Source organism: Pempheris klunzingeri, chromosome 23 (assembly GCF_042242105.1).
Source record: "Pempheris klunzingeri isolate RE-2024b chromosome 23, fPemKlu1.hap1, whole genome shotgun sequence".
Taxonomy (NCBI): domain Eukaryota; kingdom Metazoa; phylum Chordata; class Actinopteri; order Acropomatiformes; family Pempheridae; genus Pempheris; species Pempheris klunzingeri.
Genome location: NC_092034.1, coordinates 11,356,465 through 11,384,152, shown reverse-complemented (window position 1 = coordinate 11,384,152; position 27,688 = coordinate 11,356,465). Strand labels below are relative to the sequence as shown.

At 43.7% G+C, this 27,688-nt stretch overlaps 4 protein-coding genes and 1 non-coding gene across 5 annotated transcripts in view; 4 read left to right on the top strand and 1 right to left on the bottom strand.

Moving 5' to 3' along the window:
* Window positions 1-926: 926 nt before the first annotated feature.
* On the bottom strand, window positions 927-4,251 carry zdhhc21 (zinc finger DHHC-type palmitoyltransferase 21). Its single transcript, XM_070854916.1, has 7 exons — window positions 4,098-4,251; window positions 3,905-4,003; window positions 3,462-3,573; window positions 2,954-3,092; window positions 2,627-2,743; window positions 2,037-2,080; window positions 927-1,726 (listed from the first exon to the last, which is right to left on the bottom strand). The coding sequence occupies exons 1-7, from the start codon at window positions 4,249-4,251 to the stop codon at window positions 1,594-1,596; spliced, it is 798 nt and encodes a 265-aa protein (XP_070711017.1). The 3' UTR covers window positions 927-1,593.
* A 1,875-nt stretch (window positions 4,252-6,126) lies between these two features.
* Window positions 6,127-11,511, top strand: plaa (phospholipase A2-activating protein). The gene is made up of 14 exons (XM_070855014.1): window positions 6,127-6,339; window positions 6,780-6,973; window positions 7,074-7,174; window positions 7,291-7,411; window positions 7,756-7,923; window positions 8,102-8,237; window positions 8,410-8,579; window positions 8,724-8,875; window positions 8,958-9,177; window positions 9,342-9,407; window positions 9,496-9,567; window positions 9,706-9,813; window positions 10,501-10,665; window positions 10,825-11,511. Exons 1-14 carry the CDS (start codon window positions 6,191-6,193, stop codon window positions 11,391-11,393), a joined length of 2,391 nt encoding a protein of 796 aa, XP_070711115.1. The 5' UTR covers window positions 6,127-6,190; the 3' UTR covers window positions 11,394-11,511.
* A 607-nt stretch (window positions 11,512-12,118) lies between these two features.
* On the top strand, window positions 12,119-18,895 carry haus6 (HAUS augmin-like complex, subunit 6). Its single transcript, XM_070854574.1, has 16 exons — window positions 12,119-12,504; window positions 12,677-12,772; window positions 12,862-12,940; window positions 13,159-13,291; window positions 13,449-13,593; window positions 14,348-14,410; window positions 14,491-14,548; window positions 14,752-14,925; window positions 15,226-15,422; window positions 15,559-15,688; window positions 15,926-16,028; window positions 16,134-16,197; window positions 16,904-17,045; window positions 17,169-17,267; window positions 17,419-17,554; window positions 17,671-18,895. Exons 1-16 carry the CDS (start codon window positions 12,356-12,358, stop codon window positions 18,366-18,368), a joined length of 2,466 nt encoding a protein of 821 aa, XP_070710675.1. The 5' UTR covers window positions 12,119-12,355; the 3' UTR covers window positions 18,369-18,895.
* On the top strand, window positions 16,283-16,413 carry LOC139223340 (small Cajal body-specific RNA 8). Its single transcript, XR_011585980.1, has one exon. It is a non-coding gene; the product is annotated as a small Cajal body-specific RNA 8 (non-coding RNA).
* Window positions 18,896-20,020: 1,125 nt separating the features above from the next.
* dennd4c (DENN/MADD domain containing 4C) overlaps window positions 20,021-27,688 on the top strand; it is a 32,364-nt gene continuing 24,696 nt past the window's right edge. The window contains exon 1 of the mRNA XM_070854272.1: window positions 20,021-20,229. The gene's annotated coding sequence lies outside the window, so the exon portion shown is untranslated. The remainder of the gene's footprint in view (window positions 20,230-27,688) is intronic.

Sequence of the window (27,688 nt, the reverse complement as noted above, 5' to 3'; positions counted from 1 at the left end):
AAAATTTCTTAACAGTACCATAGTGTTACAGCAAAACCACCATAAATAACTTGTCAATGGTGTGTCAAGTGTCAACTAGCTATATGTCACCACACATAGAATAATCTGCTAGGTTTTGTTTTACTGATAAAGATACGCATTTATAAAGCCACTTGTTCAGAAACATTTAAGACCTAACTATAACAGCTGCAGCACTAAAATGATGAGAAAACATCACAAATTATACTTTCAGGACTGCTAAAATGAACGATGCATGTTCAAAATTCATTTGCGACGATGCATTATTAGTGCTAGTGCCTGATTTAAAGGAATAGTTCGACATTTTGGGAAACATGTTCGTTGGTCTCTTGCTGAGAGTTACCACACTGTCATGTCTGTGCTGTAAAAGTGCTACAGTCAGCCTGTGGTTAGCGTAGCTTAGCATAACGGCTGGAAACAGGAGGAAGCAGCTAGCCCGGCTCAGTCCAAAAGTCTACCAGCAGCTCACTAATTAGCATGTTATATGTTGTTTATTTAATACTACATGAGAATGGCATCCGTCTTGTCATATAACGCCTGGCAAGCGGAAAAGTAGCATTTCCCAAAATGTCAACTATTCTTTTAAGATAAACAGTGAATAAAGTCCAAAGCCAAAGTTTAAATCTTTGAGGATAATATATCACACTCGAACCCCTTCAATAAGAATTTTGCGAGGTTATGATCAGGTGATGATATGAGCGGGCTGTGGAGTGTTTGTTATACTCAAAGAAACAACTTGATTATACAGCAGGTTTGACTACAACATATACAGCCTAAGACTGAGACTATAAACTTGTGTCTGCTTACTATTACACATGTCCTTACTTGACTTGTCATAAAAGTACAGTATCACATATCAGTGTTCACGTCATGAACTTATTCTGTGGCCATGCTTCATAAAACATCACTTCATAGGTAAAACGTTCATAGAACAATGCAAGAAAACATTCATGAATCATCAAATGATGATCAAGTAAAGGTATGAAGTTCGCACCAGAGGCCTTCACGATTCACATCACCAACCAGAAGACATGAAACAAAAAATACTGCTCATGCATGGCAAATAAAACAGACGGAGTAAAAAGAAACAAGGCACAAACTTTATACAAAAATGTCTTTCTAATAGACACACTGGAGTTACCCTAGCTCTGTCTGAAGTTGATTAAAGGTCAGTAGTAAAGGCTCTTTATTAAAGTAACCTGAGAGGGGTCCCTTTCACCAGCTGCTTTCAGGTGAAGACTTCCATCCTTTTGATGCAATTAGCCATTAAAAGTCGTTTCCTCCAAATGCTGAAAGTAGCAGTCACAGTGAGTAAAAAAAGCAACTTTTTCCCATCAGTCCCTTGGGTGTTCCTTGCCCCTGTTAACTGCCAGTCTGGGCTTTGTAGAGAAAGGCAAAAAAAGAAAAAAAAAAAAGCTTAGAGTATCCATTGACAAACCAAGACTGCTGCCCAGCTCCCATAGCACAAAAGAGGACGGTGAAGGCGAGCAGATGGATTCTTAACAGTGTATACAGTGTTTCATCATGGCAGCCCCTACCATCTGTGCAGGTAGGAGGCACTGTAGTGCTACCGGACTACACGTGGGTGCGGAAGTGGTGGCTGGCTTGGAGCGCCTGCCTGCTTCGGATGGGGATTAACCACAGGAGTTTCCAGCGAGTGCCGCAAACTTCAGCTAGAGCCCACTGCCAGGATCTCTTTGAGCCATATCTGAAAAGATGGGGGAAAAATCAATCGAGCTATAAGGGTGATAACACTTTCATATCTCTGCTCAATATGAAGCTGGAGCCAGCGGTCAGTTAGCTTAGCTTAGCATAAAGGCTGGAAGCAATGGGAAACAGCTAGCCTCACTCTGAGGTAACAAAATGTGCCTTTAAGCATCTCCAAAGTTCACCAATTACTGCATTATTTTCTCGTTTGGAACAAACGTCACTGCATCCATCAAAAACACAATCTAGCACTTATTTCTTCTCATGCTACTGGAAACTAATATTTACCCGACAGAGTTAAACAAACTCACATTTCATTTGAGAACTGAGCCATTTTCTCAATGGTGGTAGTATCCTGTAAGGGGAAAAGTAAAGGACAAGGCAAAGTGAGTGGATCATTTTACTAAATAAGCTCCATCATGATATTTGGGACCTTGATTTAAGTGTGACCTGATTATCGAAAAACATTTGCATCATTAATGTGTTGCTCTGTATCTATTGCCTCTAAATACTCAACTCATCATGGAGGCTAAGGCTAAGACTTTGTGCTGTGATAAAATGACTTTGTTATGCCAAAGATATAAAAAATGCAACTCTGTACAAACACTTGCACAGACACAGCCTGACTGCACACTTTCTCTCTTTGTTTCTATTGATCGTAGCATTACGGGCACTGGTTGTTTTATTTTTGGTTACTATGTCATGTCGTTCGGTCTGAAGCTTTGTGTGCTGCTGCCTTGTCGGCCAGATCGTTCTTGAGAAGACAGAAGTGGCTTTCAACAGGAGAAAATGTAATACTAGCTTGGAAATATTAGCTGCACTCTGTTTAGGGAAGATATAATCACATTAACATAATTACAGCAGAAAACCCTTTGAAACAAGACAATGACTCAGTACTCACAGAGAGGATGCCCGCCATCTGAGTGTAAAACAAGCTGGTCATCCCACCAAACATGACCAAACCCATGAGCGCTGAGACTCGCAGCAGAGCCAGTTCATGGCGCGTTGTAAACTTCTCCTGGCGGAGGAAAACTGAGCGTCAACCCTTTGGTGTGAAATCCTCTTATTTTATAATCTTAAAACAGCCAGGTTTAAGTTAACACTTTCAGTTAACTAAATAAGTACACTGATTAGTCCAATCTGCTCCATATACATGTCTGTAATATCGTCTGTGAACATTTTTCTGTCAACTGAAGATAGCAATAATTCGTACTGCTGTAGAATATACCTGGTCTAGTCCCGTCAGTGGCTGGAAGTAATAGTACTGGCAGAAGTCTAGCACCAGGGTGAACAAACTGAGGACCTGAGCGTAGAAACAGAGCTGCAGGAAGAGCCAGTGGTTGTCTTCTCCCACACAGTTATTGATCCTGAAAGGGAAAAAAAAGGATTGAGGACATCATTTTATATCATTTTTATAACAGAATAGGACTGATATGATCAGGACTGGATGTATTTATGTACAAACATGAATATCTTTCATTTTGTCAATTTTCCCAGAATTATATTTGCAGCAAAAGCCTGACATGCCTTGTATATTTTATAAGCTTTATATAAAATATTTATATGAAACCAGGAGGCAAATAAATAAATAGAATGCAGGTCAACATTTGTATGACATACTGGGCTCATGAGTCCATGTGTCATGTAAGCAATGTGTTTAATATGTTTAAGATAAGACCTTCACAAGTGTGTGAGTGTGTGTGAGTGTGTGTGTGTGTGTGTGTGTGTGTGTGTACCAAGGACAGTGGTGGTCCATTCTGCGTACACAATGGCCACAGCGACTGCAGTGGTGGGACCTTTTAGGTCTCATTAAGTTGCACTTATTGCACAACTCCCAGTGCTCTCGCTCTGTGACATAAAAACAACAATCCGCAGCTTATTACTGGCTACTGACATAGTCAAATAGTGACACAGTAATAATAAATGCTTAAACATATTTCAACATATATCAATTTCCCATGACCACAGTGACATTATTAACTGCATTGAATGTGATCCAATTAAGTAATATGAGGAACAAATCTGGTGAAAAAAATGAAATTGTTATACTGACAAAGATTTTCAGATGATTTTCAGTCACACATTCACAATCTGTAATATATAATTGATGACACATTTTAGCTCCAGATTCAGTGGTAAAGAAGTCAGAGCATCGGTGTGATCATTTCTGTATCCGTACCAGAGTGAGGTATGTGAGGGTCCACAGGAAGACGGCCAGGATCTGCCGTGGAAGCTCTGAATAGGGCCGCTATGCAGAGTGCTGACGCTATGTAATAACCTGGAGGAAAACACAAGGTTTAATTCTACTAAAAGTGTGTGATTCATACACTGGGGTGTCAACAAACTCCTACGGTGGAAACAATGACACTCACAAACAACTATGGCCCAGGGGATGTGTCCCTCGTTGTAATGTGGAAGTAGAACCAGTTTAGGAATAAAGAAAGTGTTGTAGAGCCAGATCCCAAACACCACGCTGATGCACAGCCAGCCCATAGGGTCCACCACAAAGTGCAGTCGAAGCTTCATGGCTGCTGGGGCTCTGGGGAAACCTACAGAGTAACACACACACACACACATGCAGACGCACATCTCCGCTTAATGTTTGGAAATATTACAAATATGGTACATTTGACCTTAAATACTGTAGCATGACAATCAGAATCATTATGTGTAGATGACTGATCAACTGCAAAACAGTGTGATTGAGATACCACAGTCTGACATGTGCTGACAGGACATATTTGGTCATTTTTTCTAGAATTGGCCATGAGATGAAACCCTAACACAGGCCTACCTACAGTGTTATAAAGCAGGTGTCTGGAAGCACGCCCATCCTCTACTACCTTACACACGTTTAGCAATGTCTGCCAGTTTTATCAGCACAAGCAGCCTCCATTCTGCTGCTCGCCTGAACTAACAACCTGCTCCATCAGTCACATTACTGATAGCACTGACAGCCGCGATGGGCTTGGCTCTCCAGCCTCTCTGTGTTAGCTAACACCAGCGGGCTAACATCCTGCTCTCACTCGCGGTCACATGCAAATTATATCATTCAACGTGTCTCTCGTCAGCCATGATTTACTACCAGTGATTTAAAGAAATAAAACATACATACTTCTTTATGTTGCTGTCCTATTCAGCGCACGTATCAGTGAAGCTACTTCCTCCTCCGAGCCTCCGGGGGCTGGACAGGAGCGCTGCTGTCACCTGCCGTACAAACACACTTCCGGTTTACGTAGGCTCAAAAATAAAACACCTTTAAACGGCGCTGTAGTCTAATGATAGAGAGAAAACACGTTCAGTGATGAGAAAAGGCTAATTCTATCAAAGGGGGGTATTAGGGACTTATTTGATTTGAAGCTATTCTAATTGATTTTGTATTTTAAAAAAACTACAACCGACCAATTTAGTTTAGTTGATCAGCAGCAAAGCAGCAAATATTATAAGTAATAATAGTAATTATTTAAGGAATTATTAAAAATTGAGTAATTCATTTTTTAAATCACATTTTAAGCATAGATAAACACAGATCACTGCTTGTGCATTGCACAGATTGGATTTTTTCTTCTTTGTTGTGTTTTTCTCTCTGGTGAACAACTGATATAACAACTATGAACTGGATGAACAGGTTAGTTATTGTCAACAGGTCTACTTGTGTATGCTGTCCCAATGACTCACCCTGCCACATCAATGTGAGACACTAATATACAGCTAATACTGGATTTACACTAGAAATATACAGTATGTCACCAGCCATCGCCATTGAGCATATTAAGGGTTTGATTGTGGTCTTTTTTTAAAAACTCAGTTTCCAGTTAAAGATTATTGTGTTCTATATTTCTGCTTTTGTTATTTCATTTCTTATTTACCTCTAAGACTCCTTACGTTCATATTTTGTGATGTACTGGCAGCTGCAATAATGCAATTTCCAATTAGGACTACTCGGAATTATTATTAATGCACTCTATCCAACTCTGTTAATGGGAGCTGATGAATCCTGGGGCTCTGATTTCATTGTGCACCCATAGGGACAGTTTAAGGCTTCATTTGAACAGCATCACCAGGGTTTCCTGATCCATCCTGACTGTGTGCAGTAGCCCTGTGCTGCAGTGGACAGGTCTGGTGGGCGGTGGACACGGTTGGGGCGCAGTGCACCACCTGTAATACAGGAAACAGTCTGCTGCCACCTTCTGGTGAAATATGGCTAATACATGAAGAGGCAGCCGGCTTCGTTCACATTTGTCATTTTTTAAATATATTCGTGAACATAATGTCTCAGCGGTAATAGTTTAAACTCACAAACACTCGTATTTAATCGGAATTAAATAAAAATATATTTATTTCATCTGGTAAGTGGTCAGTGACGTAATTCGACTTCCGCTAGCATGAGCTGCCGGTGTTTGTTGACAGCGGCGCCGCTTAGCATAACTCCACTGTGGTGCTTTCATTGTGCTGTCGGGGCAAAATGGCATCGGCTAAGTCATATAAACTAAGGTGCTCCATCCCGGGCCACGAAATGGACGTCAGGGGACTCGCATCTACTGTTTTTCCAGAAGGAGCTTTCGTGTCTGTGTCCAGAGACCGAACCGGAAGAGTCTGGGTGCCCAACTCAAGGTAGCTAGCATCAGCCTGCTACCGACTAAAGAACTGTGATGGTTGGCTACGATTTATTCCAGTTTATAAGTAAGCCTGTGACCAGGAAATGTGCCCTCGCCCTGAAAAGCAACAAACCAGTTAACAACCCCCACTGAGGGTATTCCTAGAAACGTGATAAAGTCGTGTTGACGTTGGTAGCTAAGTTAGCTAGCAAGCGCATTGCTAACGTGTGCTCAAATTAGCTTTGTCATTCATTCAATTGCAACTCTGTACTCAACACGGGTGTTAGATTACTTACCTAAGGTCACTACCTTTAGAGTATCATTATGTCTTTTGTCTTTCAGTTACATTTACTGACTCTTGTCATTATCAGCCGCATAATTTCCAACCACTTGTTCCCATACAAGTAACCCTGTTCACTGAAGCTGTCTTTGCTCTCTTTCCCCTCCTCCTGACAGCCCAGACAACGGCTTCACAGAGATGCACTGTATGACTGGCCACTCAAATTTTGTATCCTCTGTATGCATCATCGCACCCAGCGATACATATCCTCGAGGACTCGTCGCCACAGGTGGAAATGATAATAACATCTGTGTTTTCACACTGGACCGACCACAGCCCCTATACACGCTCAAGGGTCACAAAAATACAGGTGGTTTGTGCTTTACTGTACACTCCCAGGTTAATTACATCCTAATAAGCTCTGCTGTCATTTGTACTCATGTGTTACCTGGTTTGTTTAATCTCCACAGTTTGCGCTCTGTCTTCTGGGAAGTTTGGGACACTTTTGAGTGGCTCCTGGGACACCACAGCCAAAGTCTGGCTCAATGAGAAGTGCATGATGACGTTGGAGGTCTGCCGAAGTTTCTGCCATTTTATATGTTACTCTGATTTTCTCTTTGAAGAGTTTCCTTAAGAGGAAGTTAGTCAAAAGTTGCTGTCTCTGACTGCTTGTTACCTTTGCTACAGGGCCACACCGCAGCAGTGTGGGCAGCGATCATCTTACCTGAACAAGGCCTCATGCTGTCTGGATCAGCAGATAAGACCATCAAGCTTTGGAAAGCTGGTCGATGTGAGAGGACATTCACAGGTGAGAGTTTGCAGGTGGCTGGTTGTAATGAATAAATTCTTTGTCTTTGAACTGAGCTGTTTTAAATGTAGCTCTGTAGGCATATCTGGTTATTGTAAGAAGTTCACCCTCAATCCTTCGAACTTTTAAACTGGTTTCAGCCAACACATCTTGTGGCACTGAATGCAATCAACAGTTATGTCAGATAAAAAAATATAAAACGGTGTCATTCTTTGATGATAAGTGAACAATATATTAGCTAATCACATTAAACATACTCAACTATAAGAAGACTTTTCTTGGTGTCCATGGGCTTTATGTTTGAACTCCAAGATTACAAACTTTTTTTTTTTCTTCCACTTTAGGTCATGAGGACTGTGTAAGGGGACTAGCAGTGATCAGCAGCACTGAGTTCTTCTCTTGCAGCAATGACACGAGTATCAGAAGGTGGCTGGTGACAGGCGAATGCGTACAGGTCTACTACAGCCACACCAACTACATCTACAGCATGGCTGTCTTCCCCAATAGTCAAGGTGTGTTCATTTATATTAATATTTAAAGGGTTACTAAAGAGTGGAATGGCATGTGCGTGGAATGTGCGTAACCAGCTGCTGGTGTTTTCTTATTTATTAAACCAGTGTCCATTTGTTTTCCTGCTCTAAGATGGTAGCTGGCTTTACCCTGACCTCAGTCATTCCCCCCCCCCCTTAGATTTCATAAGCACAGGGGAGGACAGGACTCTGAGGATATGGAGGCAGGGAGAGTGCTCTCAGACCATCCGCCTGCCTGCCCAGTCTGTCTGGTGCTGCTGTATTCTACCAAATGGCGATATAGCCATAGGAGCCAGGTAACATGCTAATGTGCAGTTAGTCACATCATATATATTTTTATTCAAGTGCTTTTATCTTCTCATGCCCACTGCTTTCGTTTCTGACACCACTCTTCATTCACATAACATGATCAACTTATATATTGAGTAGTTTTGTGGCTAACCCAGATGCTGCTGCTCCTGTCCACAGTGATGGCATTATCCGTGTGTTTACGGAAGCTGAGGACCGCATGGCGAGCGCAGAGGACCTACAGGCCTTTGAGGATGAACTCTCCAAAACCACCATTGACCCAAAGACAGGCGACCTTGGAGACATCAAATTGGAGGACCTTCCCGGTAGGGAACACCTCAATGAGCCAGGTAAGAAAATAGACAGGCGTTATTTTGTCTTATCTGATGTTTCTGGTTCATGCTTTAGACATCTAAGATCGCACAATTCAGTCTGATAATGAAAAGGTGCCAAGGCTGTTTCTACATCATGTTTTTGTTTCCTTATTTCCCCAGGGAATCGTGACGGACAGACGCGGTTGATTAAAGATGGACAGAAGGTGGAGGCCTATCAGTGGAGCGTCAGGGATGGCCGCTGGATGAAGATCGGAGATGTTGTTGGAGGGTCAAATCAACAGACTTCCAAGAGTGTGATGTATGAAGGAAAGGTAAGACCACACGCTCATTGACAAGGAAACGTGTGCGCGCACACATGACGGCAGTTATCAATGAGTCCTTATCTCCCCTCAGGAATATGACTACGTCTTCACCATTGATGTGAATGAGGGGGGGCCGTCCATGAAGCTGCCTTACAATGTGTCAGAGGACCCCTGGCTGACGGCGCATAACTTTTTGCAGAAGAATGACCTCAGCCCCATGTTCCTCGACCAGGTTGCCAATTTTATAATAGAAAACACCAAAGGACACGTGGTGGGACCAGCCCAGCCTGCTGGTGGTGACCCATTCACTGGTGAGGCCAAAAGATAGATACTTAGGCTTGGTTTTCTCATTTCCAGAAACAGCTAGTGTCTTTTGCTTATAAACAGTATATTTTATATTTACTATTTTCATTACAGCATTTAATGGATATTACACTACATTTATATTTTCCTCTTTTGTCTCCTCATTTGACAGGAGGAGCTCGGTATATCCCCGGGGACTCTGATAATAGGGCGGCTTTCGGAGCTGATCCCTTCACAGGTACACTATGATTTAAGAAATGATTCTGATCTGATCTGAAAATTAGTAAAGATGTTCTTTTCACGGCTACTTTTTTTTCTCCCTACAGGCTCCGGTCGCTACATCCCAGGTTCCGAATCGAACCCAAGTGCTCCCGTCGGTGTGGCAGATCCCTTCACAGGTGAGTTACTTACTGAAGGAGCCTCTGAATTTTCACCAACTTCCCCTATATGTAAATGGTGCAAGGCAGCTGTGTTTAGATTTGAATCCTTTTATTTAGTCATGGACTCATTGGTTCTCACTATTCCCTACTCTGCAGGAGGAGGCGCCTACTCCTCAGCAGCCCTCGGACAGACGACAACCAACATCTACTTCCCCAAGACCGATGGTGTGATCTTTGAGCAAGCCAACGCCTCGCAGATCATTGGTAAGCTTTGCAACTATGGGCATGATGATGATGCCTCTACAGTCCACTATAAAGCCAAGCTGACAAAGTCATACTTGGTCTTAATCCATCTTTTAAGACACCCTCATCTTACCACATTAGACTGTAAAAAATCTAAAAAAGGTACAACTTGGCATACATTCATAGATTTAGATGTTCAATCATTTATCTGAATGGCTTCTTGAGTTGTGAGTATTTCTAAGGACTTTATAAATGGGCTGCTGGGTGTCTGGACACTTGAATCATGTCTATAGAATTTGCATTGAAGGCCCTGAAAACCTTTTTTTCTCAATCAGCTTTTTACAAAGACTAACAGGGTCCTTTGTGAACACATAATTTTCTGCTCAAGTTTGAGCCATTTTGGTTATTGCACAGTACAGATTTCTGTAATCATTTATTTGCCTCTGAGCTCCTCTCACTGGTTTGGGTGGGGCTCACTTGGGAAAAGGTGATGTCATATATGCCCCTACACCATTCAGAATTGAGTAAAATTTGAATAAAATCGTTGCCCTGTCAATAAAATCTGATCAAACCACACAACTACAGTCCTGATGAAGCAGGATAACTTTTGAGTGTTAAACTGTATAAACTTCTGATATCTAAAGGTGTTTTTGACTTTGTTGTTGCTTATTTAGTGATGGCAGTATCATGTTGTCCTTTCCTCACCAGCCAAGGTGAGGGAGCTGAATGGAGGTGCCCCACAGGAGCACAAGCTTTCTGAAGAAATTCTGGAAAGTCTTGAGATGCTGCTGGTGTCTGTCTGTGACTCCTCCAAGCCGTCTCCAACCATCCAGCAGATCAATCTGCTCTGGAAAGCCGCTCACTGGCCTGAAGGTAAAACAATGGCGCTCCAATCCAATTTCTGACTTGTCTTTCATGTTATTTTTGTTTATTGGTTTATGTTTTCTGCCAAGTAATTATCAAAAACAGAAAATGAACGTAAGATAATTCAGCTCACTAACCAAACTCCCCGTTCCTTCCCCTGGCCTCTAGACATTGTGTTTCCAATCCTGGATATTATGAGGCTGGCAGTGCGCAACCCTCTGGTGAACGAGAGCCTCTGTGGAGAGGCAGAGGGAGTCCAGCTGTGCAACCACCTGCTGAGCCTGATGAGGCCTGAAGGACGTCCTGCCAACCTGATGCTGGCTCTGCGGACTCTGTGTAACTGCTTCAGTGGCAGGCATGGCCGAGCCCTCCTCATGACCCAGCGTGAAACGGTGCTGTCACGTGCTGCCGACCTCACCACCGTCTGCAATAAGAACATCCACGTTGCCCTGGCCACTCTGGTGCTTAACTATGCCGGCTGCCTGCACAGCCAACCCGATCTCGAGGCCAAAGCCCAGTGCCTGTCTGTAGCCAGTAGAGCTCTGGAGACGGTACAAGACAAGGAGGCCGTGTTTAGGCTGCTGGTGGCCTTGGGAACCACTGTGGCCTCAGACCAGACAGCCAAGGACCTGGCTCGCTCCCTGGGGGTCAACTCTCAAATAACCAAGTATTCATCAGTGTCCGATCCATCTAAGGTGGCTGAGTGTTGCCAGCTGGTTTTAAAAGAACTACAATGATGTGAATGATTAGAAAAAAGCACTTGTTTCTTACTATTAATCTGTTCTGCTCAATCAGTTTTGGTGGAGACTTAAATAATTGTATGTTCTGAAATAAAGAAAGGACAAATGAAATCTCTGCATATGTTTGCTCTGTGTTTTTATGACTGCGACACCTTTCCCAAACCCATTGACAAAGTTGTTGGGTAAATGTAGGGTGACTGCATGTAATAATGACTTAAAAATGTTTATAAAATATTAACAAAGCACTGTGTAAAGTTACATTTATGTCCGGCCATTAACAAGTTTAATATTGTCTCCTACTTTCATGTTATACTTTAACATGGGGACGGAATAACTCAATAAAGCATAATTACAGGACAAGTGAAATGGACAAATTAACTTGTGGATATACTATACAGATGACCAGTAACATATTTGAGTGCTCAACCAAACCGGTTCCAATATTGAGTAAAATGAGCCACCTTTGTACCTACACTAGGTTCTGACGTAAATATATATATTTATTATGATTAGATAGATAGATAAATGTCAAGTCAGGTAGGTCACGGAACCTGATAGTTCTCTTTATATTTCCATGAATGGGTCACAAATAAGGTGTAACACCGGAAGTACGTGAACAACTTCCGGGTCGTATTGGAAAAATTGGCGGTTTGCTTTGTTGCTGTTGCCTTTTCTTGTTCCTGACTAAACTTCGTGAACATTAGTTTAACAAATGTAAACTCAAACGTAACGTAACTGGACCTGATTGTATAACATTTGTAATGGTCCGCCAACAGCGCTGTTACATTCGACATTAACTTGTTAAATATGTGGTGACAAACTCAAAACAAGTTCTAAAGCTAAGTTAGCTAGGTTGGCTAACAGGAAACTTTGCAGCTAAAGCTAGCTATATTTTTTTCAGGCTGGCTTTTTGACCAGTCATCACCGGACTCACTCACTGCTTGTTAAATCTCGGAGTAATGGCGAACCCGACATTGCTGCAGAAACACAATGGAAAACATCTGTGGTTTGCTCTTCTCGGGCTCGGATTTCAACCAGACACTGCAACTTCGTCAATCGCCGGCAAAACCAACATCAACTGTAACGCTAAATACATCAACCTGGGACCGTGAGTCTGCTTTTATTGACATTTAGCAGTGTAATATTAGCCAACTCATTGAGGCTTGTCCAGGCATTTGTCCTGTATAGCGTTCATGAGACCTCTCAGCGTTAGCTATGTTACTTTTACTTCAGGCTGAGCTTTATTTTTAAACTGTTTACTGTTATTTTATGGCCAATAGGAGCATGTTCGACAAACCAAACAAGGATGCCTTTTACATTGTGATGAATTTCCTGTTGGAGAGACTCAACCCGACACGATTCAATGACGCATACAGGTAAAGTTACACATGATCAACAGTAGCCATTCAAATACAAAAGTGCTCAGAATTCATTGTTAAAAAATGAAATCTTTGTTTGGAGTTAGGCACTGCTGGCCTGTTTTGAACCATAAAGCAGATGCTGAGTACCGCAAAGTTACCTGTGCTTGGCTGCGAGAAATAATGGTAAGAGTTTCAGTGTTTCATTATGATCTTCATCCTCTTCATCTTCCCACCTTTCACAGATTATATTCCCCCAATATAATCTGTGAAATCCCCTCACCAAAAGGGTGTTAACTGTATAGGCAACAATGTTTAGATATATCAGAATATAAGAAAATATAGTCTAATCCACAGTTGCAGCTTCATGTCATATACTTTTATCTGTTTTTAATTGTGTGTAGGAAGAAACTGCAAATGCAGGATCCAAAGTGGTAGCATCCTTGTTCCTCTCTCCCGGAGGCCCCAAATTGATCAGCTTGATGCTTCATCTGGCCAATCACGTCATGCTGCAGGAAATGAAGACATTCACCACAGGTAAGTCTAGTTAGAAAATAGCCCATCTTCACAATTTGACTTCAACCTCACAGCGGCACAGCAATGGCCAAGCATTGTTTAATTTCATCCTATTTGATTTGCTGTGGATTTGGCATACAAAAGAGTATGAAATGATCTTGAATATTGTCGTTGTCAGATGACAGCTGGTTTCCTGAGGCTGCAGCGATGCCCGCCTCCTCCCTTGACATGGCAGCAAAAAGACTCAACCTGATCAATACCAGGTTTTTGAAAGCTGCCGTGGATCAGGATCGTTTTCTCCACGAGTACCAGAGACGAGCCCAGTAAGTCCTCAGCAGCCAGACAGAGCGAGGGTGCTTTCTTTACGCTAATTTATGCTCCATAATGGAGGATCTTCTAATCCCTTAAATACACCATGAGGGAGAGAGGCAGCCTCTTGAGGGATGTAGTGTGAAGAGAAATATAAGTGTATCCTCCGGCTCTTACATCCTTGTTGGGAGGAGCTAAAACACAATGAATGACGCGAGTGAGGGAAGCAAGGAAACACGTTAGCATAATGAAAGATAGTTTTTTCCTAATTTACATTTTTGTCTGTCTTGAACCTTGCTGAGTACTTATCACTGCAATGAGCTAATTTCTTTCAGAGGTATTTTTGTTTAATTCACTGCTCTTGACATGCTTCACTGGCTCTTTGGTTCAAGCCCCACCTGTTATCTGGGAACTAATCAGTGAGCCCACAGTTAACGAGGCCAGCTGTTGGCTGCTGGAAAACCACAGGTAAAATAAATTGTGCTAACGATGGTTCAGTTCCATCCAGTGTCCCAGTGAGTCAGCACCGCAATACCAGGACCCTGGAACCAGCTCAGCTAAAATGACTTTTATGTTGTCGGGTTCACCTGTGCTTTTCCTGGAAAAGGCCTTTTAAAACCATGCGGACAAACAACTACAATGTATTGAAGATTAAGCACAAGCATGCTCTGGAAGAATTTGTTTTATATTGTTTTGCACATGGAAGTCTGTTTGTGCTACTTTAGCGGTCATTTCTTTTTGAAGCCGCTTTCTTTTTCCCTTTTGAAGGCTCCTGGTGAAGTCTATGAGGGACATCAGAGCAGAGGGTGCCAAGTATGATGAGCTACTCAAGTATGTATGACTTATTTCCTTGTTTCTTCTGACTTTGATGTTCTTAGACTGATTGAACAAACTGGATTATGTACTTTCAGGCGTCACAGCAGTGACTCCACAGAGGAGGGAGCTTCTGTGGCTGAGAAGACCAAAAGGGTATGTAATGTTTGTAAAACTTAATACGAAACAAGACATGACTGGTCTTCCCCATGTGTTAATAAGACACTGATGCTGAAAGCCTGCCTTTTTAAAATCACTCTATACCATTTCCAATTAGTCAGCCCTATGGTGGTGGTATTTAATGTTGTAAAATCAAGATTTTGGGAAAGAAGTTGCTCACACATGCACTGTGTCCTAAGGTGCGCTTGTTGTGGTCGGCCATCGATGGAATGCTGTCAACTACCAAAGAGGAGCAGCATGCAGTGGAGTGTGTTTTGAGAGGAGATGTAGATCAATACGTCCTGGACGGGATGGACAGAGTCCTGAAAATTCCTCAGTGTCTGCTGGAGAGAGTTGAACAGCTCCCACATCAGGTGAGGCTAAAGATAATGGGTCAGTTCATTCTGTTACGCACGGCACAGATTTTTATTCAGTTTTTGAGTCTCCAATTTCAGTTCCACTTATTTCACTGTGACCTCAGCCTGTGAACGCATATCAGTCCTAATAGAGCTATATAGAGAGAGGAAGGTGGCATGGGATGGACTTAAATCATTGTGCCCACAGGAGATGCCAAACCATTTCCAGCTCAATCATTGATGCACAGTGCTGTAAACTTAAACCATCACCCTGAGAAGACTCACCGTAGCCTTTGTTTGTGTGTGCATGTTTTCCAGTTGAGTTCAGGGAATGTGTACGAGGCCGGCCAGCTGAACCTCCTGAGTGTGCTGGAGCTGATGAACCAAGCGCTGCAGCTCCTGAGAGAGGAGCGTTGCCGGGTCTCTCATGTCCCCCAGCTCCAGCTTAATCCTCAGCACCTGCAGGAGAAATGTCAGCAGATGGCACGCATGCTGCAGGACCTCCAACTCATCAGGTAGACGGTGACCCACACTCGCTAGAAACTGATGGTAGTGGAACATATAATCTGGGACAATTACTTAATTTGTATTTTCTTGCTAGCAAAGTCGGATAACTTGAGTATCAGCATTTTAACCTTAGTTTTCCTTCAGGCAGAAGATTTCCAAGGAAGGAATCCCTGAGGTCAGGAGTACCATCAGAGAGTTGGAGGCTGAGTGGGACAGGAAGTGGATGGATACCCTGAAAGACACACCCTTAGTCTCTTTTCTGAATGAAGATCCTGTGAGTCATCACTAGTGTTAAAACAGGATAGGTTTTTTCCATATTACTGTCTGTTTGGTTGGGTGATGTCTACCAAACTGTCTTTTATTCTTTTAAATCAGTTCCCATCGGCCCAACCCTACTTGCTGTCTGTCCAAGTGGCAACCATAAACCTGATTGCAGTACTAAAATGTTTTGGAACTTAAAAGGCACTTCACTCTAGTTGGACGTCTTAATCTAATTAATGTGTGTTTTTAGGCTCTTGGCTTCCTCTCACCAATGGCTCCGCTATCTTTTGAACCAGCGACTGACACTAGTTACAGAACTAGTGTCTTCTGCCAGTACCCTGCAATGCTACATGGTGAGTAAAATCTGATTACATGCCTATGGTAGACTGTGTATTCATTTGGATCTGTCACAGCATTGTAGTTTTTTGTTTTGGCTAATGTTTGCACAATTTTTTCAGAGGAGAAGCCTGCAGAGAGTAAGTCACAGGAAAGCACCCATCCCATTTCTTCAAACCTGAAGAGGTAACATAATCTGTCCTTGAGCAGCTGTTGATGGAAATGCTAACTTGTGTCATTTGAAGTGTGATGTGTTTGTATTGGCCTCTGATGGGAGGCAGATACCTGGGCAGTCCTGAGCAGTGCTCTGTCCGTCACTAGTCCTCCCAACAGCAGTCATGCTCTCTGATGACCGTGGCGAATTGAGGGAAATCGCCACGGACAGATACGGAGCAGACATTCTATTTCTGCATGACTAATTATAAAGGTGTTTAGAAACATGGCATAATTGAGCTTAAAAGCAGTTTCTTAGAGCAGAATGGGGAACGTTGACTCAGCATCATAAGACTTGAGGTAAAATGTACCATGAACCAAACTCCTTTACATGCCACAGTAAATAGTGCAGCTTCTCTGGGCAGCTGCAACTTTTTCATTCCTTGGTTTAATTTTGTCAGCTACTAAAATAGGAGCCTGGCTAATGTGGCCTGCTGTGCACTTATCCATTCAACAATCGAACTGAAGACAGGTGCAAGGCAAAGTGCCGACTTGGCTCAGGGATTAGCACAGAGCCAAGGCCACATAACAGGCTGTGAATAGCTACATTAAGATGCTCTGTGTTGCTTTCTCTGTACCTGAGCTGTACTGCAGCGTGAGGACAGTACACTGTTAAGTGCGTCACACAGTGCAAAAACGTGTTTTTGAATAACAAATGAAGCTTTCTGTCTTTGAACAGCTCGTGCCCTGAAACGGCTGAAAAGAGTGACAGTCCTGTAGTCGCCACTGAGGTGTCGTCACAAGCCAATACTTCTCTTGATTGGCTTTTTGACATGCCTCCAATCCCTCCTCTCCAGACTCCATCGGTACCCCCAGCTCAGGTTAGTATTTCAGTGAGCCTCAACTCCTGTTTAATACATTTACTCCAACTTGTGAAATTTGTGAACCATTTCCCCTGAAATCCTTCTAAACAAATCTGTGCTTGTGTTTTATTTTGTGTTTAGGCCAGCGTGAGGAAAACAACCCGTGTTCTTTCAAAGGCATCTCCCATGAGGAGCAAGTCTCATATATTTGACATGGAATGTGATAACCTTGCTGATCAGGTACATTGAATAAAAGCTGCAACACAGGAGCTTAGAATTTAAAGCGGTATTACTATTTAGTTCTGGAATGAGAGGATAAGTGACTACGGGGGATGTACAACTAGGGCTAGAATTTATAGTGACTCAGTCCTGACCAAAGTGTATGTGTTAGTTTGCAGATGCAGTAACTACAACCAGCCCGACAGAGGGCAGGGTCAAAGGTCGGGATTTAGAGGCCCTTCTTGGCACTCTTCATGGAGATCCCTTCTCAACTAGAAAGCAGCTGCCACGTACACCTGAGAGCTTGAGTAAGTTGTGAGCTGTTTGCCTTCAGCCTTAAATTATTCTGTGTGAATGTGGAAAACTGGCATTGTGAATTTCTTTCAGTGGGTAAAATTGCGTTTTTGTTTTGTTTGTCTTAAAGTTATGGATGTGAAGAGCTCCTGGCGGAGGGCACTTGAGGAAGACAAAGCTGAGAAAATTGGTCAGTCAGCGAAGGTGAACGACAGTGTAATGGGGCGGCTCACTCCCCTCGATGAGCCTCACAATGTGTCGCTGAGCCCCGAAGCTCCATCTCAGAGCGTCTCCTCCAGCTTCACCCCTGTTATCACGAGCCACAACAGCTTGCTCAAATCCACTCTGCTGTGGGACACCTACAACATGGACGCCCTCGACAGCCCAAGTGGCACGGGCAGCAGTGCAGTCCAGTTCAGCCTGGACCAAGAAACGCTCCCTGAAATGCCGAGCTGTGACAGTCTGCTGAGCCTCGACGATGATGAAGCGGTCGATGTGACGTGCGAGGAGGACGATGATGAGCTCCTCATTCCCTCCCTGAAGATGGAGGCAAATCGGTCCCCACGAACCACAAGCTATCGTCTGGGTCAGAGCCAGCAGGCGTTTGACGAAGGCTCCTTCATGGAGAGCAGGAAGAAGACACCCGAGTGTCTTGTGTCGGATCACACATGTTCCGGTGTGGACAGAGACTGGCTAATGGAGCCTGCAAAGTCGGTGGAAGCCACAGACAAGGTCTTCTCACTGGACCTAGACACACTGGCGACACCATCACCCCCAAAGAAGCAGGAGTACAACCTCCCAAAACTGATCACGTTCTCCCCGATGTGACATGAAGTGTTGGCGACATCCATATAGAATCCACTTCTCAGCCTCGACTGTCTTAAACTGTCTGCCTGGATTTTAATAGACATGTAACAAGTACATTGTACATAGCTTTGAAATAACACACTTGTCAACTCAAAAGTAGTTTTCTGTGCATAAGTTTATTGCTTTTAATTTAAAATAGTAAGACATGAACTGCTTTAATAAAATGTTTAATTTCCATTTAGTAGTTTGTACATATTCAGGATTGCTAACTTCAAAGTTCCTGTATAAGAGGTGCAGTGAAACCTCCATTTCCAGGAGCCGGTCGTCTGTCCACAATATTCATGAAAAGCTAGTTCCCCATTTTCTCCCCTCTTAACATTGTTGTTGCACTATTGGCATTGTCTGACTAAATGTCTCCAGGATGTTAAATTTCTTTGTAGGGATGTGACCACAAATATGAGAGGAACTTAAGTCTGGCAGGATGATGGAAGAAGAATTTCTTGAATGCTGCCTAAAACATTTGGAAATAAAATTTGCACGTCTGAAAAGTTTCAACTGCAGTCTGAAACGGTCTCAATGGTAAAACTGCAGAGGAGGCACAGAAATGGGCCTACAAGAACATAATATGACGTTTTTTGTTATTTTTCCCCCTCAAGCACCTGTTGCTTTAGCACAAACTAGGTGTAACTTCTCTGTTTTAAGATGGGGAGGCGTCAGAAACTGAGCAAAGCCAGTGATCAAGGTAGCAGGAAGTCAAAACATGTCACCTTCACAATAAAAGTCAAATGTTGCCATTGGAGGAAGAAAAGATTTCAAAGGCTTGAATTTTAAGATGCCGAAACATCTCTTGATTTGATTATCACTTTTTAGCATATCCTGGGTGTTGCACACGCCAAACCCCACCAAACTATTCTGGGAGATATACAGTATAGTTGGGTGCAACAGTTTAAAAAGAGCATGCTTTTAATGTCCCACCTGACATGCAGCGGTTGCACCCTGCACACTGTCGCTTGTCATATCAGATGACTGAAACTTGCATTACAGAAACATGATGATTTGATTTCAGGGTAATGAACATGTTACAGTAAAATACAAAAACAAGATTAAAACAAAAAAAGAATTAAAGAGTGCAAATCCAAACACCACATTTACTACAATACTATATACGCTAAATGGTTTGTGCATTGAGCAAATATAATAAATACATTTATTGCTCCCAAAGAGTCATTCTGAAGTAGCAGCCAGTGTACATGTCAGTATTAACATAGTTTAGTATACAAGTAAATACAAAAAAATGAAGAAATAGCTAAATGTATGCGAGATAATATGACATATGGTAATAATTGTGCCATGGAGTATGTTACTATAATGGCTACTGATACTACTGCTAATATCTTTATTGGCAACCCTTCACAAATAACTTTATTTTGAAAACTGCAGGACATTTGTTCGCCATACGTGCTTTTACTTTGAAGAGGCACGCCGGAAGCCGTCGGCCTGCCGTGTTCCGGCATGACCGCCCTCCCAGAGGCCGGCCTGTGTCAGCCGCAGCGGGGACCGGAGCCTCTCCTCCTCCTCCTCCTCCTCCTCCTCCTCCTCCTCCTCTCGGGGCGGTTCCAGCCTGAAAGAGACGTCCAGGAAGAAAAGCTCACCAACTAAACTATCAGCGCAGACACAAACATGGCGCCTGCCTCCGCCGACAACTTCAGATGAAAGTGTGGCGAAGAAGTGGCCAGCAAAGTTTCACAGGAGTGTTTCCCGGCGACTTTTCTCGCGCTCCTTCCCGGTTTGCACGACCAGAAAGACGGAATAATATCGAGCGGCTAAAAACAGCAAGTTGCCTACATGTCAACATTGTCTCTCGCTGCAGTGTAAACAGCTGGTAAGTGCACGTATTCTTGAATATGTAGATTTCCGAGGCTAGGCAGACTTTATCGCTGCAAACAGAAATATTTAACTCTTCTAAGGTGACTTTAGCGGTGTGTGAGGCAGGAAAGGCGCCGTAAAGACGTTTCCCCGGTGTTGGGCTGCTCCTCCGCTCCTCATCGTGTGTTATCCGACCGCGGAAAGTGAGACAGCCACGTATCACCGCCCGGGCTGATCACTGGGGGACATTTCTTTTGTTGTACCCGCCGTGATGTGTGTTTCCTGCACGAAAGTTGACCCAGTTATGGGGGTCGGATGCAACAGTTGGGGAATCAAACAGCCCACCTCCTCTTCCTCTCTCCTCCCGGGCCCTGCATGACGCCAGATCATCGGACACGGCTCTCCTGGAGCCTGCCTAACCTCGCAGGTGTCTGCTGTCAGCCACAAACTGGATCCCCTGCTTGAAATCTATGAGATATTTAGTAAAAAACTAACTCTAGCATGGGGGGGGTTGCAGTTACACACACTCAGGATTGTCCCCAAGATGAAGAGCTGTGAACCTGACTTCCTTTTAGACATGCTGCATGATTTTATGCTTCTCTTCCTCAGCATGCCCTGTCTGCATTTTTGTGTGACCCTAAACCCCCGGACGTGGAGTTGTGTAAGATGCCTCTGCTGTGTGTGGAGCGAGCACAAATGCCATTGAATGCAACGCCAAGGCGCTCACATATCTATGCCTCAGCATTTTGCTGTTTGCCAGCCCCAGCAGCAAGTCTGACCCTTAAGGGCAGCGGAGTCCTCCACGCTCCAGCTTCCCATCGCCGTTTTGGTGATTCATGGCACACATGTGATGTTCCTGTTGTGACAGCCGTGGCGCAAGTCCCAGCAGAACCGAGGATGGCGCTTCCTCTTGCGTTGCACTGATTGTGCATTCATATTTTTCCTCGAGGTGTTTTACCACCTCAGATGGCAGCAGGAATGACGGAATATCCAAGGCGTGTAGAGGGAGTAAGTCATGGAGATTGCTTTTGCAGAATTGCATCAGCTCTGAGCCACTGACACGTGGAGAGAAGTTAGAAAAATGCCTTACTTGACCTTGGCTTGGCCTGACAGCGGCTGGAAAAGGGGAGTGGAGTGAATGTTGCCTCCTACCAACGGCTACAGGCAGCAGGTATAAAGTAGGTCATGGCTGCACTGTGGCTTTGTGTACATTGAACTTGCACTTTGTCACCATCGCTGGTCGTCCAAAGGGTGTCAGGCGAGGTGACTGAGGAAAGGAAGTAGATTGGCCAAGGGAGCAGCGCTCAGCAGCTGCCTCAGCTAAAGTGGATTTTGACAAGCGTGAGAAAAGGCAGAAAATCATTCTGTCGGACAGTGAGGGACTGACATTTCAACTCCTTTCAGAGCCTGAAGGTCCGTCTGACTCTCCGACTCTTTTCAGCACTTTGACACTTCACTCAGTGCTTAGACTTAAAGCCACACTCCATGTCAACTCACACTTCAAGCCCTTTCAGGTCTCAGGTGGTCGCTCCAACTGCTTTCATCGCTTGCACTTCAACCGACACTTTAACCAACATCTTCATCTTTCAGTTTCTACACTTGAGCTGGCCCTAACGACTTTGAGGATTTCCACTTCAGCCGACACTTCCTGGTCAATTCGTCACCTCCACTTTGACGTCTCAACTCCTTTCAGAGCTTCCATTGTAATCGCTCGTCCAGCTCTCAGTAGTTGTGTTTCAACTGACACTTCAAACACAACTTCCTTCAGGAAATGAATTTGTTTCCTGTACTAATTATTAACCGTATATATTTCTTTTGTCTGTCCGTGTAAAGTTGCCTCCTTAAAGAGGTCCTGAGGTCACCGACAGCAGCACAATAGCTTCCCCAGAGCTGCTGGCGCGTCATTGTCAGACTCAAGGACGCTCCAGCAGCCCTGATCTTCTGTCTCTGCTGTCTATCTCTGCTATCATAAGTGTTTGTACATGGCGTTCCTGCTTAGTTAGGTGGGAATAAGCGCACATTTTACACCAAGACTACAGACAATGCAAGTTCTGGGGCTTGCTGAGCCAATACTTAGCTGAAACACTTGAGTGCATTTTGTTAAGCAGCCTGCTTGCATGTCTTGAGACATATTAACACCAGACAGTCGTTTCTAGCCAAAGAGCAACAACAAGGATCTTGTAATCCAGCCAAAAACCCTCTCAGGTAACCTATTTCCTTCCTCCTGACCTTTGTACTTTGGTGCGATGTGCCAGCGGTCTTTCACTCGTATTCTTTCAGTAGGCCTGGGTCTGAGCTGGTATGGGCCCAGCTAGTTAGTAAGGGCAATGAGTTTGCCCTTGCTCCCTTTTCCTTAGAGTGGAAAGAATGCTCTGTGTCTGCCGGGCTGTCACGCTCCAGGAGGGAGGCAGTCTTGTGACGTTTCTGCTGAGCCGAGCCTCGCTGCTCTGAGCTGCCTCTCGTCGTCCAGCCTTCCCGGTTTGTTTTTAATCGTAGAAAGTCAGAACTAACAGCATTTGACATGATTTAAAATCCTTGTCATGTCACAGGCGGCCTGATCGACCTGCTGCTGTCAGCTGTGCGGGCGACAGCTGTTTTTGACACAGCTCAGTGAACACTTCAAGTGTGTGGCTTTCTCTTCAAAGCGCATCTGCCTCTTGAAGCTCATTCTCAGGTCTTTGTAGAGTGGGACTACAGACCAACAGTGAGGAAGGAAAAGTGGAAATTTAAAGCTTCACTTAGGAGGATCTGGGCCACGTCTCCCCTGGCTGCTTCTAGTCACTGGTCGGTACCGGTCGCTTTGATGTTGATCCTGACAAAACATTGAACAAGGATGCTGCTGGACTGACAAAGATTTACAGAGATAAAGGACTAAAAGGGGACCAGAGTTTGGGTGAGCCCTCTCTGGTAGGCTTCACTGACTGTCTATTATGGTGCTGAATCGGTTGGTCAGTCAGTCAAGATAATTATGTATCAAGTGAAAAGACCAACATTTGCTGGTTGTACTTGTTTAAAATGTGGGGAAAAAACACTTTTAATGTTTCATATAGTTACAAATGGACCACTTTTTTTTTTTTTACTGGCTTAAGTCAGTTTTTAAAAAAGGCTTTATATAAAAAAAAAAGAGTAAAAAAAAAAAAAGTAATTTATTCATTGATTAGAATTTATACAGAAGCTTTGATTTGAACATGTTTTAATCATAAACCTTGCAAACAGCAGGACAGTAGAACTGCAATGATTAATCGGTTAGTTGTCAATGACTCTAATAATGGATCAATCGGGTTGAGTCGTTTTTTTTTGTTGTTTTTTTTTAACAAAAGAGTCACGACTCCTTAATTCCAGCTTCTTAAATGTGAATATTTTCTGCTGTCTTTTCTTCTCCCTGACAGTAAAATGAATAGCTTTGGGTTGTGGACCAAACAAGATATGCAAAGACATCATCTTGGGCTTCGGGAAACACTGATCCATCGACATTTTAAGACATTTTATAGACCAAACAACAAATCGATCAATTGAAATAATCAATGGAATAATCAACAATGGAAATAATCTGTAGTTGCAGCCCTACAGGACAGTATTCCAGCAACATGTCAGACTGTTGATGCTCCATTAAAGCTTAGGAAATCCAAGCAAAACAGCCTGTGCCTAAGAAACAACTGAAGTAGCCTGTAGAAAAAACAACATGGTCTGTTGTGCCTGTTATCAGTGTGATTTGACAGTCGGATACTTGCCCTGAGAGGTGTTTCAATGGCTCGTCATCTTTGCCCAAATAAAATTAGATTTGATGTACTGCCTCAGTATTAAAAAGAAAAAAACAGCTGCTGGTGTTAAACAAACACAAGTGAGGAACAGAGTTCACCGTTGGCCTTTTGCTTTGTTCAGGCCGTGCAGAGGCAGAGACACGTTGTTAGCATATGGATATGATAATAGCCGGCTATCACACAGGCTTATCTGGAGCCAAAAAGCAGATAGCCTGTGAATGCGCCACCTCTCACCAACTCTGAACAGCAAATATTGAACAGTTTGATATATTACCTGCCTTTGTCAGGTGCACACGTTTTCAGCATTAACAAGTCAAGTTTTTCTTATTTGCATTGTAAACTGAAGGCTGATGATAGTCTGTGTCTCATCATGTGAGGATTAATTAGCAGGTTGAGGCATCTCCAGGCCACTATGCACAAGCATACTGCAGCTCGCACCATATGAATTCAATCAGACAGCAACTCCATTGGCTTTTCAGTTCATTTCAGTTCATCTCTCCTCAAGCCCACGCTCCACAGAACAAAAAAAGCACGGAGCGTTGGTTTTTCTGTGGTCACCGCCTTGTAAAATAAAGGTTTCGTCACCTCATTGGCACCCTGTACTCAGTCTGGGCCTCACCGCCGACAGCACGCTGTGATGACAGGTGGCAGGGAGGGCCACTTTGCTCCTCAGATCCTCCAAAGCCCAGAGCTGCATAGTGGCACTTGAGGCAGACACTGACGCTGCAGAAGCCAAACACACCGTGGCTCAGCGGCTGCTACTGGAGATGAAAGGCGAATGTATCTGGGGCTGTTAAAGCTAAAAAAAAAACATTTGCCTTTTCCTTCACAGAATTTTTGCTTTGACTAATTTTTGCATCAGTGGGCATAGCTGAGCTTTCAGGGATGCTTTTAAGTGCACTTCAGCATCCCTGTTGCATGTAGATAGATATGTAGTGATTGCACAGAAGCTCACATACATACGCACTGGTCACAATAGAGGGGTTGGTGTGAGGGATCGGCCTGTCCTGCTATTTATAATCAAGGGTCAACCCGCTCCCTGGTGTAATTACTGCATCTGTACACTCTTGCAACATTGCTTTTTGTTCTCATTTGCGGTGTCCAGTGTTCACTGCATGACCATTGTTTGTGTCATGCTCAGCTGCTGTTTCAGACAAGCTGTGAGTGGATCAGCATGGCCGGGCTCCTGCTGAAATAACCGAGACAGACACAGCACTGTCTGTTGTCCAGCATCACACACACACACGGATTTGTGCATGCGCACACACGCAGGCAGGCTCTTTCACCCCTGGGGAACAAGCCTCCAGGCTCTTTTGTATGAAAGGGATGAGATCATTGTGGGGCAGACCATGGGGGGGATGGAGTAAGGGGTTCCACTCTATACTTAAATAGAGAAATCTCTGTTTTTACGCCTGTTTCTCTGCATCTTTCGGTCCCTGTTAGCATTGAATTCTTGGACATGAAGGTGCCGGCGTAGGTTGATGCTAAAAGTGAATGAACATCAGATCAGGTTTGGTAGACACGCATGTGAGGAGTAGGACCTCCCCGGTTTTATTTATGGCAGTTAGACAGTTTTCCTCTGCCCTCAGGGGTTGTTGGGCTGCAACCTTTTGGCGCGCTTGCAAGCAAGTTAAGACCGGTGCCACCAATGTGGCAAGACTTTCCAGTCCAGGGAAATCAGCGGCCTCGGGGAGTGATTCACTCAGGGTTTTAGGAGTAAGAGTGATCACAGATTTAGTTTTGATCCACAGTTGGTTCCTTTTGTCTAAACACGCATAACAATAGCACAAACATAAAACACCCACAATCCCACAGACTGGCCTCAGATGAGAAGTGTTACTTATGTTACCTTCCCAGGCGTACTTCTTCATCTGAAATGTAAATATATTCCTCAGTACCGCGAGTTACGCGCTTAAAAAAAAACGGGTTATTGTACTGGAGGCAATGATTCATCACATCTTGTTGGATTCCCGTACACCTAAAAACAACCTGGATATTTCCTCTCCCCTGCATGGCACAGAGCAGCTTGAGAGATCACATGATATTACTTACGAGCATTTGTATGTTTCTTTCCCACAGCTGGTAATAACTAGAGATGACACTGCTGTTGCTGTTGTCACAGCCAACCCACCTGTCCCCCAAAAGCCTGAAAAGTGATCATTAAATTAGCTGAATATGTGTTTATTAAAAAAAAACTCAATGTCTGCTTGAGTGGATCTGAAGCCCTGCTGCCACCAGCTGCACCATCTCCATTCCCTGTGGTGATAAAGGACCACAGCCAACCACAGAAATTGAGCACAAGTTATTGATTATTAGGCAGCTTTTTTTTTATTTGTTTCAATGGCTTTGTTCCTTGCCAGTTGGATCGTCTACATTGCTCTCAACATGGACAGAAAGAAATATAATATAATAATAGAAATAGACAGAAATTCCAGACATGAGAAGTATTCAAGAATGAAAATGGTCTGATTGCATCAGTGAGGCCTGAACGGCCAAACTTGTTCTCCATTGTGTGCTTCAGTTCAGCTGCATCAACCGTTTGAACCTTGTGGCTGTATTATCTTGGCACTCGCTCCCTTCATTCATAGGCCTGTCATGCCATATGTTATTTTCAGAGTAAGTTAGGATACTCCAAAATGGCATGTCAGTGTTGGTACACGCACTCTGGAATTGCGATTTAACACCACTTGAAGTTATAATTTCTAAGCTGTCAGCACTACAGCTGTCACTGGATCTTTGGTATTTTTGCTAAGTATGAGCACTATATACTGTGATATAAGCAGGATGTCCAAATCTCTTTAATAGTTGACAAAGGCATTGTTTCACTGTATATTTTGTCGTAACGGACGAACCTAGATGTCCAACAGTACCTACTGTGTGAATTACACATTAAAACTGACAGTGTACTGGAGACTTGCTCCACATTGTGGCCTAAGCCTTAAGAACTGATAGCCACAAGGAGGCCAGAAACCAGCTTCAGAGTCACCGGTCAGAATACGTGCCCTCTAAAGCGTCAGAGTATTTTTGTCATGGTTCGTGGTGACCCTGCTCCCTGAGAGCGACCTAGACAAAGAGCGCGACACTCGATCATCGGGGCTCAGGAGTAACAGAGGAACAGGTTTTCACATGGGAAGGGAGGGGCAGAGCACAACCTTTAGAGGCACTGGTTCAAATTACAACACAACACTTCATACAGTGGAAATGTAATGGGACCAGTTTGACTGTCTTTTTCTCGTTTGACCCAAGATCCCTCACAGTTTTCGCCTCGAGGCTTAAAAGTTTACTAAATGTCTTTTTATGCAGTTATGTGCAGAACAGTTATGTTCACTTCTGTTTACAATAGCTTTAAAGCTTTTAGTCTAATCCCCTGTCGACGCCCCTGCCGTTTATGGCCACAACCATGTTTTATTTGCTCAGCAGACATAAAATTGGTCAATAAAACAAGCCATCTCAGTCATTTTACTTCTAAAGCTGAGACTGTGGACTTGATTTGGACGTGGCTGACAGCAGGCTATGGAGAACATGCCAGCCATACTAAATGTACCCTTGAAAGACTTGGAGATCAATTTCCTCAGCTAGAGTAACACTAGTCGCAGCTCAGGGTCGCGCAGCCTGGCATTGTTGGGGCTGGGTTGCCATGGCAGCACCAATGTTTGTCTATCATGGGCTGTCACAAAGAGATATTTGTATAGTTGTGGTGGGGTGTGCGGTGGA